Here is a 17605-nt window from a genome sequence, read left to right on the forward strand (position 1 = left end):
TTGCAGGTTAAGACTACAAATCCGAAGATGTATTGTGTTAGGCCTAACAATGGAGTTGTGTTGCCTAGGTCTATTTGTGATGTTACAGGTTTTATTCTGTCTCTCACTCCCTACTTTCCTTCTTCATTCTCCCTCTTACACAGAAAAGCACAAAGACATGCAAAGAAAAATAAATAATCATGTACTAGTTTATGTGAAAGGTGAAATAATTTGAATTAGTAATTTTTTGGTTAATTTTTTCTAGTTTTTTTATTTTATTTTTGGGTTGTTCATAGAAAATTTTAGTTTGTTCTAGTTCCATATTTCAATAGTACTATAATGCTACTATTTTACAACATTATCTACTTAATAATTTTAGATTAAAACAAAAATTCATTCGACAAGGCTTCAATTAGTCTTTGTATTACAACATTCAACAAATAATGTGTCATGGGATAATAACGATAATTTAACTTTATATGCTATATAGTAATTTAAAATAAATAATTTAACTTCTATTTACTTTTAAAAAATTGTAGATGTGTTTTGTTATAAGTAGTTATTTTTATAAAAACCCAAACGAATTTACACTTTCACTCTGTAGTTACCATGCAAGCTCAAAATGAAACACCTCCTAACCTGCAATGCAAAGATAAATTTTTAATTCAGAGCATAGGTGTAAAGATGGGAGCAACCACAGAAGATATAACTTCAGAAATGGTAACTTTGTTAATAATTTCTTTTATTATAGAGTTTAAAGAATCACAATATTGTATGTGTTATATAAGATATATTGCATAATTTAATTGTTTTATTTTCTCATTGCACGCAGTTTAATAAAAACTCGGGCTCTAAAATTAAAGAGTGCAAACTAAGAGTTATCTTTGTTGAACCATCTCAACCATTAACTCCAATTCAAGAAGAATCGGATGAATATTTGTCTTCACGCTCAGATCAGGTTTTTTTTTTCATTTCATTTTTAAAAATCGTTATTGATACATTTATTATAATTACAATTGCATTGTTATGAACTTTGACTAGAATACACTTACAAAATTATAAAAGTGTGTGCAAAGTGTACTATAATATAGGCTTTAAAAATTGACTATTGAGTTGTGTTTCAGGCAAATGCACTTATTTTAAAATTAATTGAGGAGAGGGATAATGCTATTGAGCAAAATAAAAGGCTTGAGCAAGAATTGGTATGACATTTATTTCCTTCATTTTGTTTTGAGAATGCTTAAGGTGATCTTCATTGTTATCCTATGATTCTAATTTGTTATTTTTTTAATTATCAAGTTTATGATCAAGTTTTCTTTCAACACTTCAAAATTGTTAAAATTGCACCAGTGTATATTTTATTACCAATGGTTCTCTGGAAAAATTATTGATTTTTATTGAATCTTGTCATGCTTAGGAGCTTTTGAAGAGTAAGGCCAACAATAACTGTCATGTAAAGTAAGCATGTCGATGATCTCTCCATCAGAAGAGGCCAACAAAGACAACCTCTAATCATTATTAATGTAAAATTGCTGGCTTACACTAACCTACAACTCACTTCCATAGTGTTTTTTCACATAATTTCTTTCTTCCTTTTATTGTTTAAATTTATTTTTATTTTTTTTACTCAGTTCTAGTTTGCTGGGTTTATAATTTCATATAGTATTTTTGATGAACATGTTATGCTTTTTTATTTCTAATTTCTCATTTTCTGGATTTTAATTTGATAAAAACGATAAATATCGATGACCAAATGAGGAAGAACTTCAACAATTTTTTAAAGATATTTTAAAATAAACTTTAATTTAAAAAAAAATGAAAATGGATTGTATGGACTACCCGTCTCAGCATCAAAATGGTCATGTAAGTCTATTTTATGAATGATCTCGAGTTATCCATAATTGTAAGGAAAAAAAAATTAAGATTGAGAAAGCATCCAACTCCTTGGAAACAAATCACTTACAAATCTAAATCTATGATATTCCGTTAGAAGTAGAGCATTATTATACTTACACTAAAATTCCTATATCATGTACATACACTAAAATATACACATGGGTGGCCCTGAGTATGAGCTCGCGGGGCGGGAGCCCAGGTGCCCATAATTTTAGGGGCACCAAAACATTTTTTTTTACCCCTATATATATATTAAATGAAATTTTTTCTATTTTAAAAAAACTTGTCAGAATTTTTTTAAAAAAAATATTGGCTAACAAAATTATATAGGCACTACAAAGTCAAAATTAATAAATTAATGTATTTTCTCATAAATAAAATATAGAGTAGAATAACATCGATTAATTCCCCTAAAATAAAATCAATTAATATATCCATAATTTTAGCAACTAAACAATTTAATTTAGGCACTAAAATTAAGATAATATATAGAGAATATTTTATATTATTGATAATGCTATTTGATAGGTTAGAAATCTTTTGACCGTGTCAAATTTAAATTAAGCTGTTGATTTTGATGGTGAAATTTTGTTTGAAGAAGTGAAAGTTATTAGAGAAGTTGTAACAATTGAATCAAAATCAAGCTATATGATATTGAGTTTTTTAAAGACTTTTAATTGTTTTCCTAATGCATGCATAGCTTATAGAATATTATTGACTATTCTTATCAGAGTTGCATTTGCTGAAAGAAATTTTTTTAAATTAAAATTATTAAAATTTTATTTGAGATCTACCGTATCATAAGATAGATTAAATAGTCTTGCATTGATTTCAATTGAAAATAATTTTTTGAAGAACCTTGTTTATGACCTATTTAATAATGATTTTGCAACAAAAATTTCAAGAGGATGATATTTAAATAGTTTCAAAAGTTTGGTCAATTTTTTTATAGGAAAAAAAGATTAAATCAAGAAGAAGAAGAAGAACTCTCATTACAGTGGTTTATTTTTTAATGTAGTATAAACATTGATTCAAGATCCATATTTGTATTCTTTTTGCACAATGTCAAATGAAAATGTGTTTTTTATCCAATTATTTCTGTTTTCCTTTTATTGTTTAAAACAATTATAAGGACACCACTTTTTTTATTCGTCCAATGCACCCAAATTCAAAGGACCGGCCCTGAATATACAACAAGGCATGTGTGTTGATTTGTGTTGAAAAAAAAGTGAACATTGATTATAAAAAATAACTAATAAGAAACTCGTGCTAACGCACAAGTCACGACTGAAATCATATTATACGTCTTTCACTCTCTCAATTGTCAAATTTGCATTTATTTATTTAGTTGGTTAACATTCATGTAGTTACAAACATAGTAAGTGTCTTGAACCCGTGTGCCTATTTATTAAAAAATTTGTGACTGATTCCCGTTTATAAAAATAATTGTATCATAATTTTTTTTCGTTTATAAAAATATTTGTAACTTATTCCCATTTATAAAAATTATTGTAACTTAATTTCGTTTATAAATATAATTATATCAACTTGTAAACTTGTTCCGTTTATAAGTGTCCTGGACACGTGTTATGATTTATAAAATTATTTTTAATTTATTCCTGTTAAAAATAATTGCATCAACAATTGAATTTTCTTTGTTTATAAAAGTAATTGTAACTTATTTCCGTTTAGATAAATAATTATATCAACATGTATATTTTTTTCCCGCTTATAAGTGCTTTGAACTCATGTGACCATTTATAAAAATATTTTTAAATTACTCATTTTAAAAACAATTGTATAAATGGTTGAGTTTTTATCATATATAAAAATACCTGTAACTTATTTCCATTTTAAATATAATTGTAAAATAAAATATTTGTCATATCATCTTAAATTTATTTTTTCATTAGTGATAAATATATGTCTCATAATTAATTATGTTTATAAATAATTATTTCCTATTAGTGAAAAATATTGAATTTATTATACATAAATAATTATCGTCTATCAGCGATAAATATTGCTGTCAAATAAAACAAAGATTTTAACTAATTAAAATCAATATTATATAGAAAAATAAAAGACAAACTTAGTCACTTATATTTTTCATTATTTTATAAAATATTATGGATAAAAATAAAACATTGTTTTTTTATATTATAAAGATAGAAATAAAATTTCATATTTCATTAAAATAAAATGTTATAATAATCATAAGTGAATTTATTAATAAATTTAAAAACTTATGAATAAGATAATAAATTGATTTAAATTATTATAAATAAAATGTAACAGTAAATTTGATTTATATTTTATGTTATTTCAAGTATATTTTTCTTTTACCAATAAAATGTAACAATAAATTTATTATTTATTTATTTAGAATAACTCTAAGGTCATACCATTTTTTAAATTATTCATTTTTTAATTTTTACCTTAGTATGTGTTTTTAGAATATAGTATTATAATATTTCAATTATTTATTTTTAATTTATTATAAAATTATTTTTTAATTATAAATTATAAAATCAATTTGACTTTTGTATTTTGGTTATTATTTGAATTGACAAACATTTTTCAAATTTTAATCACTTATTATTTTAATTTGTGAATAGATTTATCTATTGAGAAATTATCATTAATATTGGAGAATAATAATTTTAATAATACATTCAGTTTTGCTTTAATATAAATTTATTATAGATAATAAAAAATTATAATATTAAATAATAATATAATATTGAAAAAGTTTGTTGGAGGAAATCTACTTTTAATATAATAAAGTACAATACATATGAAATTCTCTCATTACCCCTCTAATCACCAATTTGAGGGTGATAATCGGGGACACAGCGGTAATTGCATAAACCTTAATTAATTTAATTAGAAAAATGTATCCCATAATCATTGCATTACTTTTCAGTTGTCCAATTTCTTTTCCATAATTAATATTTCTGTCTGTCATGCTTTTGTAGATAGTTGTGCAAAGCTGCATGGAATAGAGCAAAACCATTTGCACGCTTTTTCTCTTTGGTTGCTCAAGAAAATTTCACTTCTTCTATCATCCTTCTATATATATTATGGCTTTTGATTTCAAGCTCCAAACCCTACATTTGGCTTATCTTCCTCTCCTGTTTCCGCCCATCAATATTAGGTTTTTCTTTTTCACGTAGATTTTGCGATACATCTTCCATGCCACACTGTTAGTTGTTTTTCTAAACGACTATTGTTTTAATCTATCTATTTTTCCATTTCTGCAGAATATGAGTCGTAAATTTGACTGCATAAAAGACATCAGCGACAAGAAGGAAACATGGAGATTGGCTGTTCGAATTATTGATCTCTGGAGCGTTGTTAACAGTAAGGGTGCTGAACATCTGGAGATGGTTATCATGGATGCTGCGGTATAAGTATTTCATTTTCGTTTAATGTTGCATTTTTTCATTATTAGCAAGCGATTTCTGGGATTAACCATATTTTACATTTGTTGTTAGGGTGATCGAATTCAAGTTTTGATTCGGTCTGATCATACAGATAAGTGGAAATCAAGAATTCAAGAGAATATGACTTGCATAATCAACAACGGGACTGTATTTGATAACGATTTTCAGTGGAAGCTGTGTGACCATTCAAAGAAATTCGTGTTCCTTGGTGGTACGACCATGAAACACATGGATGTACAAAATATTCCTCCTCTGAAGTATTATTTCAAAGAGTTTTGCGAAATCAATGCAGGCAAATGTCATCTTAACAGACTTGAAGGTAGAAAAAAACATTAAGCACCCTTTACTTCTTATAAGGATCCATTTACTTATAACATTTGCCATATTTGATCTCTTTTGCAGATATTATAGGTGTTGTACATGAGATAAACAATATGCAATCAAACACTCCAGGAAAGAAGACATTTGTGGCCCTCAGTCTCAAAGATTTGAGGTACATTTGTTACCCTTAATCCTCTTTCAGTATTTATTTTTCGATTATTATGATTCAATGTAAATTTTTCTTAATCCAATTCTTGGTTTAACATCTCAGCGGTGACATCATTAACTGCACATTATGGGAGAGCTATGGTATTAAGTTTTTGGAATATTATAATGACCCAACTAACACGGGTGCTATTGTCATCATACTAACCCATGCAATGATCAAGGATTCTCAGGGTTTGCTTTTATTTTATTTTTTTCTGCTGTTGCCTTATCACATTTTTTCAACAATGTTGTAAACTTTTTTTTTCTTCAATCAGTATCCAATGCATGGAGTGGTTCAAAGCTGCTAATCAACGAAGACATCCAGGAGATTTCTGAGTTTTTGTCAAAGTATTAACATTAGGCAGTCTTTTATTTCAATTAGTTTTTCATGTTGATTCCAAATTATAGCATGGATTTATTATAATATTCCCAGGTTTCCTGCAAATGAGCAATCCCAAAAGCCTTCGCAATCTGCCAAATCCATGTCTCTTTGGTCTGGTGGATCTCAGTTTACAACACTTGAAAAATTTGTTCATAAGGCAAAGTGCATTCCTTTGAGTCAATTCTGCAAAATCAAACAAGTATAACTCAGAAATTCGTAAATAGTTTTTCAAGTTGTTAACAATTATCTATATGTATTTGTAATACTTTTATTTTTATTTTTAGGACATGTTATGTGTTACTGTTGGAACTACCACGAAATTTTATGTATCCAACCATGGTTGGTTTTACTATGGATGCACAAAGTGCTCTGTGAAGGCTACTGATTTGAACAATCCATACCAGTGTGTGTGTGGCGAAAATGTTCACAAACCCATACCAAGGTTGTTAAGATGACATTATTTCTATTTATGACCTTTTAATCCTTTTTGTCTAAGATCACTCAATTATACCTGTATGTATTTATGTAATAGGTACAAAGTTGATATATATGTTTATGACGGTGAATCAAAGTTCCGGTTTGTATTTTGGGATGCCGACTGTGAGCAGATTATAGGACAATCTGCTGATAGCATGCATAAATCAATGTTAGAGGTATGTTAATAATTTAGTTTCTTTGTAAAATAGTATAATATATGGTTTCTAACATTATTTTTCAACTTTAGAATGGTGAAGATGATCCCATGGTTTATCCTGACGAGCTTGACATGTTGTTGGAGAAGAAAATGGCTTTGAGAGCTAAAGTACAGCCAACCTTTGGGCAAGCATCTGTTTGGAAGTTTTCTTATGATGAAGAATTTGTCAGTCAAATTGAAAAGGATTATATTGCTGATGAGGTTTTTCAGTTTATAGTAATCCGCTTGAATATCTTAAATTAACTGAAATCCAACTGTATTAATAATATCCTATTGTATAATACAGGCTCATAGTCTTCCTCCCATTCAAAATGTTGTTGCTGATCATGTTGATACTTCCATGGTATGTTATTTGATAATTGCAATGTTTTCATGCAAAACATGTATTTTCTTCCATATTTTAATAAATCTGTTTACTACATTCGAAGGAGTCCTTATCTGCATTTGGAGAAAATGATCCTGAGAAGAGTTTGGCCAATACCCCATCAAAGAGTGTTTCTCATGGTGTTGATGCTGAAGAATCGGATTGTCAGCTTTTAGGACTTACACAATATTCAGGAACCAAGCCACCCAAAAAAGTGAAGATTGAACCAAATGCTTGAAGACTTCATCAACTTTTTTATTTTATGCATACTAGCACAAATCTGTTGGAACTTATAATCCTATGGTTTATGTTTTTTGGTTGTTAAATTTATGGGATGTATTGTTTTATTTACTTTGTGGTACTGCATTTTCTACCAACAAAGCTTTCACTCTTGGACAACATGTAGTATTTGTATACAAGCATTTTATTTAATTTCAATTTCGAGATTGCCATGGAATTATTTTGTTCAATTTTAATCAATGTGTTATTCTGAATTTAGTGTTATGACATAATTTTTGGGTTGTATTGATTCAAAATTATATCTTCTTTTGTTTATCACTATTGGACAAGATAGATGTTAGATATTTTTACATTTATGCCCAATCCAATTCTACTTTTACTTAATCATATTAGTTTACATAATATGATTCTAATATATGCTGCAGGTGAGAATCTATATATTTTATTTACAAAATCATAATAACTAAATTATACAAGTTTAATTTGAACCTTTTTTTTTCTTGCATATTTAGGGTTCTATTTAAATATTGTATGAATTACTAAATCATGATCCTATTAATATTTTCAAAAACAGATATGCACATCAACCAATATAACTTTTGATATTCCATTATTTTTGAAACTAAACTTATAATAGTTTTTATTTATTCATGAAATATTTTCAAGAATCTCCATTTTTTTACTCAAGCCACTTACTCACTCATTTCATTTATTACATGCTTTGGAAACTAGACAAGTTAAGTTTGTTTCACACATAAACAATCATCATTGATTTTTTATCATGCTTTGGATGTTTAATGACACTTAACGTGTAATGCCAAGAATGATAATCATTACAATATCAAAACAAAATTGTGTATGAAAGAGATTAATTTATGACTATGCTAAGCGTGCAGATGAAACTAAAGGACCAAACAAAGGCATCATTGCTAATATCAACTCCTACTATAATTATTACATATCCACATAACTTAAACATACATATATTATGGCTTTATATTCCTACCAAGTCTTTGTTCGAAAATCTGTATAATCAAACCAAAAAACCAGAAATATGGATGGTCTGAATCAAAAGACTCTTGAAGATAAATGGTTTAGCAGTGTGTTAAGCAAAAAAAGATCAGCAGAAGCAAGACTTCATCGTAAACGTCAACTTCAATCCAAGAGAGCAAAGAAATTGAATGGACTGCAGAAGGAGAATGTAGGCAAGACTACCCCAATTAGTAGTCATGATAATGCTCATGCAAGAATTCCATTTTCTACCATCTCTCAGAACATTCCAAGTTCCAGCAATTCGGTTATAACAACTTTGCAGAAAACTCATGCTTCCTCAGTGATCAGTAGTCTTGGAAATTCGTTGAATAAAAAACGTCCAAGAGTGGTTACATGCAGAAACATCAATATGAGAGGGACGAATTTAAAGAATAGATTTGATAACGTTGTTGGTGAATGTGGTTCTACATCTTCAAAAAACTCTCCATTACATACTACTGAAATCAATGAACTTTTAGAAGATGACAACGAATAGGATAATATGCATGATGATTCGTCAGAGAGTATGGTTTATTTATGGTAATGTACATTCTCAATTAATTTAAACACTTAACAAATTTCTAATTAACTTTGCATGTATCAATTTCCATAGGTTGGAGTTCAGATGACAGCATGGTTATGGACGAGGATGAAGAAGATATGGACAATCAAGCTGTAATGGTCAATGCACTACCATCAGGTTTTGTAACAATAATGTAATCATTGTCAGTAAATTTATATTGTTAAACATCCTCTCATCTGTTAACTTAGCTGTGCATTCATTTAGGAGATTTTTACGACATAGGTGATCCAGTGTTTGAATGTCCAAAATGTGGTGCAAACATGTGGTATTTAGAAAGGAAGACCAAGTGTCGGCAAACATTAAGTCCTAAGTTCACAATGTGTTGCGGGGATGGTAAAGTTCAAATTCCTCTATTGAGAGAACCTCCACCGGTGTTACAGAAACTGCTGTTTGACCAAACAAACCCTGAATCAAAACTATTTCAACAACAAATACGTCTTTTCAACATGATGTTTGCATTTACGTCTCCGGGTGCTAAAATGGACAACCGTTTTAACAATGGTAGAGGTCCTCCAAATTACCGAATTCAAGGACAATCATGTCATCGTATAGGTAGCATGTTACCATTGCCAGGACAAAATCCCCGATTTGCACAACTCTATATATATGATACTGAACATGAAATACAGCATAGAGTAAACGGATTCAAGTATGTTTATTAATTACTTCGTGTATAATAATATGCTCTGTTTTATGCGATATGGACCATATACCATTTTTGAGTTTTCATTCTTTGCAGGACAAAAGACGGAATAGATCTTGACATAGTGAAAAAACTCTCTTCTATGTTATATCAACACAATGTTCATGCCCAGAGTTTTAAGATGGCAAGGGATATACTTTCCGAAGGCAATGTTTCTGACCTAAAGCTCCGTCTTATTTCCGAGCGACGCACCGATGGAAGAATTTATAATCAACCAACTGTTTCTGAAGTTGCTGCTCTAATTGTTGGTGATGTTGACACTGCTGAGAAGAGGGACATAATAATGCACAAACAGACTGGACAACTTCAAAGAATAGATGAATATCATACATCATATTTGGGATTTCAATATCCATTGCTTTTCCCTTATGGCGAAGATGGTTACAGGCCGAACATTAGACACCGTAATCAAGATTCCAACAATAGACGTAACTCAGAATCAATGACTGGAGTAGCCGATAATGAGGATGTTCCGTGGGAGCAAGCAAATAAAAGAAATAGACTCACAATTAGAGAGTGGTTTGCATTTCGTATTCAAGCCAGAAAGAATGAGGCCCAAACAGTTATCAGATCAAGAAGGTTATTTCAACAGTTTTTGGTTGATGGTTATACAATGATGGAATCTGAGAGACTTCGATGGTTAAGAAAAAATCAATCTAAACTTAGAGTTGGAAAGTATAACTATCTAACAGATATCAGAACCAATGGACATACCGATGGTTCAAACACAGGGAAAAGAGTTGTCCTTCCATCGTCCTATGTTGGTAGTCGCAGATACATGGATCAACTTTACTTTGATGGAATGGCAATATGTAGTTATGTTGGATTTCCCGATCTATTCATAACGTTTACGTGTAATCCAAACTGGCCGGAATTGAAACGTGTACTTGCTTCTAATAATTTGACACCAGCAGATCGGCCGGACCTCATAACGAGAATATTTAAGATGAAATTCGATGAGTTACTGTCAGATTTGACTAAAAAAGTTGTATGGGCAAAGTTCTTGCGTGTAAGTATTGATTCATTTCAAAACTGATCATACATTATTTTGATTCTTAACCATCATTATTCATACTTTTTTTTTTCTGTTGTAGATATGTACACAATTGAGTTTCAGAAGAGAGGCCTTCCCCACGCTCATATTTTGATATTTCTACATCCATCCAGCAAATATCCAACACCTGCTGATATTGACCGTATTATATCTGCCGAAATTCCGAACAAGGACACCGACGGAGACTTATATAATTTGGTAAAAAGTCACATGATACACGGACCATGCGGAAACGCAAACCGGTCTTCGCAATGCATGAAGGATGGTAAATGTTCCAAATACTTTCCTAAAGACTTTCGGGCTGAGACAGTTGTCGATCAAGATGGTTATCCGGTTTACAGAAGAAGGGACAATGGTCACACTGTCATTAGGAATGGTATAGAGGTTGACAATAGATTTGTTGTTCCTTACAATGCAAAATTGTTGTTGAAGTTCAGAACTCATATTAATATGGAATGGTGCAATCAAAGCACATCCATTAAATATTTGTTTAAATACATCAACAAAGGCTATGATCGAATAACTGCTGCAATTGTCATGAATGAAAATGGATGTCCTATTGAGCGTCAAGATATTGATGAAATCAAGCAGTATATTGACTGTAGGTATGTTTCTCCAAGTGAAGCATCTTGGAGGATTTATGGTTTCCCCATTCATGGAAGGAAACCAGCTGTGGAAAGATTACACTTCCATTGCGAAGGTCAACATTCAGTCTACTATACTGACATCAACAATGTTTCCAATGTCCTTGAGAAACCAAGTGTAACTGAATCGATGTTTACGGCATGGTTTGAAGCTAATCAGAAATACACCGAAGCTCAACAGTTAACTTATAGCAATTTTGTTTCAAAGTTTGTATATGTCAAAAAGAAGAGAGAGTGGAAACCCAGGCAGAAGGGTTACACAATTGGCAGGTTAATTTGGGTTCCTCCAACTACAGGAGAATTGTACTTTCTCAGAATGATGCTTACACATGTGAAGGGCCCTCGAAATTATTCAGAACTGAAAATAGTTAACAACGTCAAGTACGATACTTTCCGTGATGCATGTTTTGCAATGGGCTTTATTGGGGATGATCGTGAATTTATAGCTGCTATTTCAGAGGCATTTCAGTGGGGTTCTGGCCACTATTTAAGATTGCTTTTTGTCCACATGTTGTTGTCAAGTAGCATTAACAGACCAAGGCATGTATGGAGCAAAACAAGGCATCTTCTATCTGATGGAATTCTTTACTCTCAGCAGACTATTGCCAACAACAGAGGTAACATGTTATTGAAAAAAAAAATTACATATCAACTTCATTAACTTCATTTTTTAAATAATTCTATTGCAAACTTCTGTTAAATAGGTTTGAGGTTATCAGAACAAGAAATATACAATCTGACATTGATTGAGATAGAAAAGCTACTACAACGCAACCGTAAGAGCCTAAGCGACTTTCCTGGGATGCCAAAACCACAAGGATATGTTCCCGAAGAATTTGGCAACAAGCTTATTTACGAAGAGCGGAAATACAATCCCGATGAACAACTTCAAGAATTTAACATGCTGTATCAGAATCTCACAGGTTTCTTCATTGTCCATTTGAAATTTGTTATAAATGTAAAACCAAATTAATAATAGCATAGCATAGTATCTTATGATTGTTTAAGAATAATCTTCTAATTACCAACAGATGAACAAAGGGATGTATTTAAGCAAATCATGATGGCCGTGAATAACCAGAATGGAGGCGTGTTCTTTCTTTATGGTTATGGCGGTACAGGCAAAACCTATATGTGGAGAACACTAGCTTCTTATATAAGATCAAAGAAACAAATATGTCTGACAGTTGCTTCTTCTGGAATTGCCTCACTATTACTTCCAGGTTGCCGGACGGCGCATTCTAAATTCAAAATTCCGATTCCCACGCTTGAATCTTCCACATGCGACATAAACAAAGGGAGCGATAGAGGTGATCTACTAAAACTATCAAAGTTGATAATCTGGGACGAGGCTCCAATGTGTCACAAATTTTGTTTTGAGGCATTGGATAAAACTCTGAAGGATATCATGGGTGGATCCAAAGCATCGAATAAAATATTTGGAGGTAAGGTAATAGTCTTCGGCGGTGATTTCAGGCAAATTCTTCCAGTTATTCCAAGAGGCAGCCGCTCAGATATAGTTCATGCTACAATAAATTCATCATACATATGGGGTCACTGCAAGGTTTTGAAACTCACAAAGAACATGCGACTACAGCAGTCGGCAAAATCCACCAGTTCTGCAGAGTTAAGACATTTCTCAGATTGGATTTTAACTGTTGGAGATGGGAAGATATCAGAACCAAATGATGGTTACGCAGAGATCGACGTTCCTAAAGATCTGTTAATCTCTGATTTTGATGATCCCCTCGAGGCAATATTTGAAAACACCTATCCAAATTTTGCCGTTAATTACAATAATGTGGATTTTCTACAGTCAAGGGCAATATTAGCTGGAACCATAGAGACTGTTGATCAAATCAATCAGTATATTTTAGAATTTGTTCCCGGTAATCAACATTTTTTTATAAGATTTCGTTGTGTATTTTATTTTTTCATGCCCAATATTATGTACGACAACAAATAACATTGTCAACCCGCAGGTCAAGAGAAAGAGTATTTAAGCTCGGATTCAGTTGATACAACAGACGGTGACGGCAATGAATCTTTTGATGTTTTAACTCCAGAATTTTTGAATGCCTTGCAAACTTCCGGTGTCCCCAATCATAAAATCAAATTGAAGATCGGTACACCAATAATGCTTCTCAGGAATATTGACCAAGCAGAAGGCCTTTGCAATGGAACACGTCTCATTGTTACAAAATTGGCCGATCATGTTATAGAAGCAAAAATTATTTCTGGAAAGAACATTGGTGGTGTCGTATACATTGCACGAATGGACATAACTCCGACTCAATCACCATGGCCCTTCCGAATGACCAGAAGACAGTTTCCTATAATGGTATGCTACGCTATGACAATTAACAAATCTCAAGGTCAATCTTTAGATTTCGTCGGTATATATTTGCCAAGAAGCGTGTTCAGTCATGGTCAATTTTATGTGGCAGTATCAAGAGTAAAGAGCAAAAAGGGCCTAAAGATTTTAATTCACGACAAAGACAAACAACCATTGTCGGTGACGACGAATGTCGTTTTCAAAGAAGTCTTTGAAAATTTATAGTTGGACAATAAAATGTTCCATTCAATTAGTATTTTGAAGTTTTAAACGCCATGCACGTTAATCATTTCAAGTTCGGGAGTTTCTAATGAAGATCTTGAAGGATACTATGATTTTTTTGTAGATGCACAATATTTTTTTTTTGTAATTGCAATATATAGTATATGCAACTCATGTATATCTATTTTTTTGCAATTCACACATTCTTCAATTATATATCATTAATCTAAAGCCATAGAGAAACAGAAACATGCTCTAAAAGAATTACATCATAAAAAGATCCACTTTTTAATAAAACACATATACCAAACAATATAAAATTTGCATATTCTTAAGACTAAATCACTTTGTTACCAAACAATATAACATTTGCAACATCATTCATAGAAATTAACAGAGGTAAAACTAAATCACAGTCAACATAAATTCCATATTCTTAAACAAATACCATTCACAACACAAAGTCTAAAAATAAAAAACATCCAACCCAACACAAACTATAAAGATAAAAAACAACCAACCCAACACAGTACCTTCGTATTAAAACATACCAGCAACATCAATTCCTGTTCACTAACTGAACAAATATCAGATCTGAAAATGGAATCATTGAGAATTCCAGCACGTCTCCTGATTTAAGTTTTTTCTCTCTTGCAAAAGAGTACCATCCAAGCCCAATATGTATTTCATACTCATTCCTTCCGGCCCTAAGAATTACGCAGTGATATCCTTTTCCATCAACAAGATCTACCATCCTTATTGCATTCTGCGTCTTTCCAAAGCACGTCTTTGATATTTCCATAGGAATATTCTACAGAATTTACAACATGCATGATATGTAAATGAGTTGTACAAATATATACATAAATACATTAAATTTTTCAAGATATTTACCAGTGCATTTTGTCCATGCATGTTTGATTCTGTGACATTCTTTCTCCACTTTACTTCACCACTATAATCAGCCATGCATTCCTCTTCAGTAAGAAATCCATCGTTTATGAGAGTTTTTAACATTTTATCTTGCTCTTCGTCGAACTCTTTAATGATTTGACGTGCCCACTCAAGGGAGTTTCTTTCCGGATCACTTAAACATTATATACAACGGTATAATTATTCTACAAATTATAACAAAATTTTTTCGAATATAACTATTCATTATTTTTTTGTTGTTAAGAACAACAGTCATCTTAGTACAGATCTAACAAAAATCTTTAATAAATACTTAGTTATCAACTATACATCCCTAATTGAGATCAAGTTTTTCAGTGCATGCAAAAGTAGAGAAATCTGAATTATTTTTATGTCAGAAGAAATTTTCTATTAAGCATGCATTGTGTACTTACCTGCTGGAAGGAGAAGGAACAAATGGTACACCCCACTTCACCATCTCCAAAGTTTTAATGATAATAGAGCAAGATATTTTCATTTCTCAAAAACTTCCTATATATGCTCTTAGGTATACACTTACAGCTTGGGCCGTGGAACTTGATGGGCCTTTATTTTATAGGACATAAAAACCAAAACAAATTAAAATAATATTCATCATTAAACTTTGTAACATGTATACATATATTGTAAACCATACATTATTACTTTTTTTAACTTTGTTATATATGTTTCAATATAAATCTTATTTTACTCGCAATACAACATAAATTAATTCATATATTTTTTTTTATTATGAAAAACATCTATTTAAATATCCAATAGAGTATGGACTTATGTATTTTTGAAATATTTTTCACTTTCTTAACAAATACAGTAAAAAAAGAATTCATATTCTAAATGACAGCATTGTAACAGAATAATAGTTTTCATATTCCAAACATATGATTCACATTAAAGTTAGGTGCCAAAATAGTTATCCATAACATACAAATAAACTTATAGATACCATAACAGCAGAATTATAAAAAAGATGTAACCATTAGAATTTAAACAAAAAAGATAGTTGAGTTTTGATAGAGTTAAGGAGCATTGCAGGAAAAGTTCAACACAAAATGCCATCCAACAAAAATACTTAAATTCCCCCATACATAAAGGAAAAAGAGTTTATACTGAAAACACTTAAACAACATAACGATTAGCAAGTTTCTTCCACAAATTTCCAAGACCCATCATTTCTTCTTCATCGTAACATAAATGAAAGTACCATGTCGGGCCAATTGACATGTAAGTTTGTCACCTCTCTTGAACCCTTTGGCCTTCACATATGCGTACCAGCCTTTAGTCATGTATTTCTCAGATGGACTTGGAACCCCGTTACGATATGCCGTCTTCACAGTACACTTGAATTGTTGATACAAATCACAATCTCTAATGGTTACCTCCTCCTGATTACTTGCCAAGCAGTCTATTGCTATCTGCTTAGGGAAATGCTGCAACAACACAGAGATTCCATTGATCAAACACTTGACATCAGCAAAGTATTAAAATACAAGGTAAATTTCGAGCATGCTTACCTGGTCATTATCCTTCTTTACTTTTGAATTCTTTATAGCAATATCCCAGCAGTAAGTTGGCTTTCCCCCCCACATTCTTATCCTAACATTTGAAACATTTTTGCCCTTTTTTGCAATTTTCACAGTTCTTTTCGGTTTCCCATCTGTAACAGCTCTTTTGTTGGCAGTCCTGCACTCAGCCTGCATATGTGTTCTCTTACCAAGGACACTTGCTTTCTTTGCAACTGTTTTCTCAACAACAGTGTTGGAGTTCTCAGTGGTTTTGCTATTTGGTTGATTATCGTTCCCAGAGACAAGGGGGACATCAAGCTGTTCAACCTTAACATTCCTTATAGGAACAGCTGTGTTGACGACATTGGAAACAACTACAGGGGCATTCAAAGAAGTTTCTGCAAATGTAACAGATTTCTTCGATTTTGTCCTATCTATTCTAACAGACCTGGCACAAGATTGTTTTTCAGAACCATCTGCAACCTCATTCACGAGTTTCTCTATCTCAATCAATGCTGTCTCCTCACTGGAATAACAGTTGTAACTCCGTTAGGACGTTTTGAAGGAGAAATAAACAATAATAACCGCAAGTCTTACTTAAATAAGCTTAAAATTTCAAGATTAACAACTTGAAAATAGATATAAGATGACAATTTGGACCGAAAATGAAAACTATTAGGAAATAATGAGTAACACTAACAGCCAAACAAAGATAATTCAAACTTTCACAATATTCCAAAACGTGAATTTCAGAAATAGTAAGGGTTCTACTCCATTCACATCATTTTCTAAAACTCACACAAAACCATTTTATCATGCAGAATAAATCAAAAAAACCCTAAAACCTAAATAGATCGGGGCTGGAAAAAATCCCAACAACTGAAATAGAGGAGGAAATAATGTTTCTGACCTCATGACACCTTCATCGTCGTCTGATATCCACCCATGCGTTGGCTTTCGTCCGCCCCTCAGTGTCTTCATTTCTTAGTATCTCTTGAAGAAATGTCTGTTTTTTTTCTAAACAAGAGGAATGAAATCAGTAAAAGT

General features: G+C 31.4%; 2 protein-coding genes across 2 annotated transcripts; both read left to right on the top strand.

Moving 5' to 3' along the window:
- The first annotated feature begins 6298 nt into the window (after positions 1 to 6298).
- On the top strand, positions 6299 to 7219 carry LOC131606392 (uncharacterized). Its single transcript, XM_058878624.1, has 4 exons — positions 6299 to 6430; positions 6516 to 6673; positions 6764 to 6884; positions 6956 to 7219. The coding sequence occupies exons 1-4, from the start codon at positions 6332 to 6334 to the stop codon at positions 7166 to 7168; spliced, it is 591 nt and encodes a 196-aa protein (XP_058734607.1). The 5' UTR covers positions 6299 to 6331; the 3' UTR covers positions 7169 to 7219.
- Positions 7220 to 8583: 1364 nt separating this feature from the next.
- On the top strand, positions 8584 to 14105 carry LOC131604370 (uncharacterized). The gene is made up of 8 exons (XM_058876815.1): positions 8584 to 8983; positions 9175 to 9261; positions 9349 to 9793; positions 9884 to 10860; positions 10942 to 12162; positions 12250 to 12468; positions 12577 to 13434; positions 13528 to 14105. The coding sequence occupies exons 1-8, from the start codon at positions 8584 to 8586 to the stop codon at positions 14103 to 14105; spliced, it is 4785 nt and encodes a 1594-aa protein (XP_058732798.1).
- The last annotated feature ends 3500 nt before the right edge of the window (positions 14106 to 17605 follow it).

Source organism: Vicia villosa, linkage group LG5 (genome assembly GCF_029867415.1).
Source record: "Vicia villosa cultivar HV-30 ecotype Madison, WI linkage group LG5, Vvil1.0, whole genome shotgun sequence".
Classification (NCBI taxonomy): domain Eukaryota; kingdom Viridiplantae; phylum Streptophyta; class Magnoliopsida; order Fabales; family Fabaceae; genus Vicia; species Vicia villosa.

Bases quoted from the DNA above. Each gene is read 5' to 3' on its own strand.
- LOC131604370 (XM_058876815.1), top strand. From the start codon at position 8,584: ATGGATGGTCTGAATCAAAAGACTCTTGAAGATAAATGGTTTAGCAGT. The intron at 8,984-9,174 runs GTTCTACATCTT...CAATTTCCATAG, and splicing joins TAACGTTGTTGGTGAATGTG to GTTGGAGTTCAGATGACAGC. The intron at 12,163-12,249 runs GTAACATGTTAT...TCTGTTAAATAG, and splicing joins GACTATTGCCAACAACAGAG to GTTTGAGGTTATCAGAACAA.
- LOC131606392 (XM_058878624.1), top strand. From the start codon at position 6,332: ATGTCTCTTTGGTCTGGTGGATCTCAGTTTACAACACTTGAAAAATTT. The intron at 6,431-6,515 runs GTATAACTCAGA...TTTTATTTTTAG, and splicing joins AATTCTGCAAAATCAAACAA to GACATGTTATGTGTTACTGT. The intron at 6,885-6,955 runs GTATGTTAATAA...TTTCAACTTTAG, and splicing joins TGCATAAATCAATGTTAGAG to AATGGTGAAGATGATCCCAT.